Source organism: Guillardia theta, assembly GCF_000315625.1.
Source record: "Guillardia theta CCMP2712 unplaced genomic scaffold GUITHscaffold_107, whole genome shotgun sequence".
NCBI lineage: Eukaryota > Cryptophyceae > Pyrenomonadales > Geminigeraceae > Guillardia > Guillardia theta.
In genome coordinates, this window is record NW_005434567.1 from 28,610 (window position 1) to 32,171 (window position 3,562).

Genomic DNA, 3,562 nt, shown 5'->3' on the forward strand with positions numbered 1-3,562 from the left:
GGGTGGGTGGTAGATGGAGTTGGACGGGGGTGGGGGGTACCAGGCTCCGAGTCGGAATCAAATTCAAGGGGTAGTGACCTATAATAAAGTGGGGAATGAGAGGGTGTGGGGTACTTGCATGGTATCTGCTTGTGAGTTCGCAAGGGTGGGTGGGGGTCAGGTGTACAATTGACCGGTGCTTTCAGGGCTCACTCAATACAACTCTACGCCCGCCCGGCGACTCGATGACGATTCCTGGTCAAAAGGGGGGTGGGGGTCATAGGGGTGTACAGCTCTTCTAGCCTGCTCTGGACCTCGCGGGAGTGAGGGGGGTAGGGGGGTACATGGGATCATCGATCGCCTCGGAAGTTTCGGGGGGGTTGGTAAAAAGGTGGGGTAGTCCATGTTCCAGGGTAAGGTGGGTCATCAGAGACAGAGATTACGTACTGTCACCGTACCGGTGGTCATGACGCAGTGCTCACCACCGGGTGATCTGCGGCGACACCCCAGGGGTACATAGTTTGCTGACAGGTTCAACGTTCCAGAGGGGTACTAAACTCAGGAAATGTGGGAGGTAGGGGTTCCTGGTACGTATCAGGAAGCGATCGAAGGAGGAGGGTGGGGGCCAAGTAAAAATGGGTACTTGAGCTGGGTGGGTAGGGTCCTGCCGTGGCTCTTGGGTCGAAGGGTAGGGTACTTAGATATGAGCCATGGGGGTGCAGATAGTCCCCGGGTAGGGTTATAGCCCGCAAGTGCAGTCGCAACGTTCTAGCAGTTTACTCAAGGGTGGGTAGTTTGGAAAGAAGGGGTCATGAGAGGAGGTAGTTCCATCATACCGGTATTTTCAAGCCAAATTTCAGGGGTGCGTGATGAAGCTAATACGGTCATCAACAACGGGGTGCAAATACGTGGGGTGGGTGGACAAACATGGTTTGGATAGGTTTTGCTGCCGATGGTGGAGCAGTAGAGGGATGTTGATGATGATTGCGAGAAGGAAGACAAGAAGAAAGAAGAGGAAGAAGATGAAACGGAACAAGAGGAGGGGAGGGAGGAAGGACATCATAGAGGAAGAACTGAAACGGACTAGAACGCAGGAACGAGTGTTCTGGATTTCGAGAGAAATGTTTTCGATTCGGAGGCTATAAGCGTTCATTCAACAGCAAAGTAATGCAGACTGTGGAGCTATGCAAGCAGTTTTCAAAGAGCTACAACACAACGACACATACGTATCGTTGTGCTACTCGTCAAGGGTAGTTCGGAATTAATTGTGAGATCTTACAGCGGGATATATAGCCCCCCAGAGATCTTATAGCGGGATGTATAGCCCCATGATTAGTCAGGACTGCCTATCCTCACAACTACCACCTCCTGCATCGCACCAGTCGAATCATCAACATGTCTTGTCCTGTTTCCGTTGACCCGTTTCTTGGCAGGCTCCCCTTTGCACTTGAACCTTTCCGCCATGGAAGCTCCTGCCCCGCAGTCCCCGATGACACGGTGATGCCTTGCACTGGCCCTGCTGTCGTAGTTTGATGATCCACACAGGATAGAAGTGCTCTCCGAGACCTTCCTGATCAATCAAGACCTTCAAACTGACGAGTTTCCCTCCGACTCGACAAACTCAACCAACAGCTCCGCTACGGTCACATCCAGCCTGTCTTTCACCGTCCACGTGGAGGCCGACCTCACCAACAACGAAGGGGCCGATGAGCAGCAGAACTCGACGGTGAGTGCGGTGAGGAACACCTGCGCTCTGACGTGTTTGTGTGCACAGACCGAGGCATCGAGAGATCCAGGGGCGATCACAAGGTGAGGAGTGAAACTGCCATCATGGTCGTTAGGCTGATTTTAGACCTCAGAGAGAAAGCTTGCCTGTTTCTGAATCAGATCTCTCGTCTTCTGAACAAGAGGGAGGCAACTCCTATGGACCTGTGCAGCATGCTCGACAGGAGCAATCATTCGCTGGTCTGGACCCTGACCTTCCTTCTGCAACTGATCCTGATGGTTGTCTTCAGTCGGGGAGGAGAAACAGCAGCGACTCCTCCGGACTGCCTGAGTGCATGATCTGCCTGGAGAACATGCAGGTCGGTCAGTCAGTGACTACGCTCCCTTGCAAGCACTTCTTCCATCATGTCTGCATTGTCAAGTAAGAGACGGTTGTTGAGAACGATGCTGTGGGTTCTGACAGTGTGCAGGTGGCTGTCGTCGAGGTTGCTCATCTCAAAGCCAGGATGTTGTCCTAATTGCAACCTCCAGGTTTGTTGCCATCGAATTGTGAACATTTTATTTCCCCCTCTCCCTGCTCCCATTCGTCTCGTCTCGTCTCGTCTCGTCTCGTCTCGTCTCGTCTCGTCTCGTTTTGTCTTGTCTTGTCTCGTCTCGTTTCCTCTTCCCTTATCGCTGCCACCCTCAATGCTCTTTCGTCTCTTGCCTTGTTTCGTCGCATTGCAATCTTTCTGTTCATTTATTGTTGGTCTTCAGATCGTCCTTCCAGTCCCTCAGTCCGAACTTCCCACTGTTGTGGTGCAATCGACCGCGCCGCAGGTGACCTTGACGATTGATAATCAACCTTGCTCATGACTACTACGATGATCTGCAGACGATGCTGCAGAAGATTTGCTGGATATGGAGACGAAGGCAAGTTTGCTTGCTCTTGACATCTCCAATGCATGCACTCGTTGTGTGACACAACTTTTTCTTCTTCTCCTTGAGCAGATCATTCGGATTCATCATGGGCTTCTCTGTCCTGGTTCTCATCCTAACCAACGTCATCTTGGTCTGCATTCCTCGCCGCTGATATTCTTTCATTCCCACCTCCCTCTCTACCTTTTCCCAAGAGTCTGTATTATATCCGTCTACATGGTTCCATCCTCCCTCGCCTCCTACCGTCCTGCTCCCGTCCTCCGACCCTCCTTAGTCGTTCCTCTTGAACGTGTCCTTGGCAAACACAACGTCCCACCAGCCCTCCAGCGCTTGTCGAGCCTGCGCGAGGAAGCAACACCGGTCAGGAGCCCATGGCAAACCGGGACAAGGGGGGGGATGCTGGGGGATCACCTGGTCCTTCCTGACCCTCTTGGCAAGTTGTTCCGCCTTTTCCACACGCTCAGCTGGCGCAGAGTGAGGAGGAGTAGGAGCAGGTCAAAGTTGACTCACCCTGTATCTCTGCTTCAGTGCGGAGGGCGTTGGATATGATCTTGATTGACCACTCGTCGACCCCGAGCCTCGTGGTCTGTTGGGCTGGACTGTCAGGGATGGTTGGGGAGGCGCAAGTTGGTTACCAGCATGTCGGGAAGCGACTTGTTCTGATGGCAGTTGCGGAGAGTCCTGAGCTGTATCTTTTCTTTCTTCTGCAGGAGGACAGGTGAGACGATTGAGGAGAAGAACAAGAAGGAGAGGGAGGAGGAGGGCGAAAACAAAGGGGAGAATGTGGAGGAAGAAGGAAGAAGATGGAAGGAGAAGTGAGGAATCAGATAGTGAAATTGCGGGTAGGGGCAGGAGGAGGAGAGGAGAGGAGAGGAGAGGAGGAGGATAAGTTGTAGGAGGAGGGGCAGGAGGAGGAGGGAAGAGGAAGGAGGAAGAGCTT

At 52.9% G+C, this 3,562-nt stretch overlaps 2 protein-coding genes across 2 annotated transcripts in view; one reads left to right on the plus strand and one right to left on the minus strand.

Annotated features, from left to right (window-relative positions):
* Positions 1 to 1,146: 1,146 nt before the first annotated feature.
* GUITHDRAFT_117220 (hypothetical protein) lies at positions 1,147 to 2,222 on the plus strand (the record flags this gene model as incomplete). Its single annotated transcript, XM_005823488.1, has 8 exons — positions 1,147 to 1,210; positions 1,261 to 1,314; positions 1,413 to 1,476; positions 1,525 to 1,714; positions 1,754 to 1,788; positions 1,839 to 1,944; positions 1,995 to 2,063; positions 2,175 to 2,222. The coding sequence occupies 8 exons, from the start codon at positions 1,147 to 1,149 to the stop codon at positions 2,220 to 2,222; spliced, it is 630 nt and encodes a 209-aa protein (XP_005823545.1).
* A 670-nt stretch (positions 2,223 to 2,892) lies between these two features.
* GUITHDRAFT_117221 (hypothetical protein) overlaps positions 2,893 to 3,562 on the minus strand; it is a gene marked incomplete at both ends in the record, with an annotated part of 3,129 nt that continues 2,459 nt past the window's right edge. Inside the window, 4 exons of the mRNA XM_005823489.1 lie at positions 2,893 to 2,961; positions 3,034 to 3,086; positions 3,133 to 3,208; positions 3,258 to 3,326. Of these exons, the coding sequence (XP_005823546.1) occupies positions 2,893 to 2,961; positions 3,034 to 3,086; positions 3,133 to 3,208; positions 3,258 to 3,326 (267 nt within the window). The remainder of the gene's footprint in view (positions 2,962 to 3,033; positions 3,087 to 3,132; positions 3,209 to 3,257; positions 3,327 to 3,562) is intronic.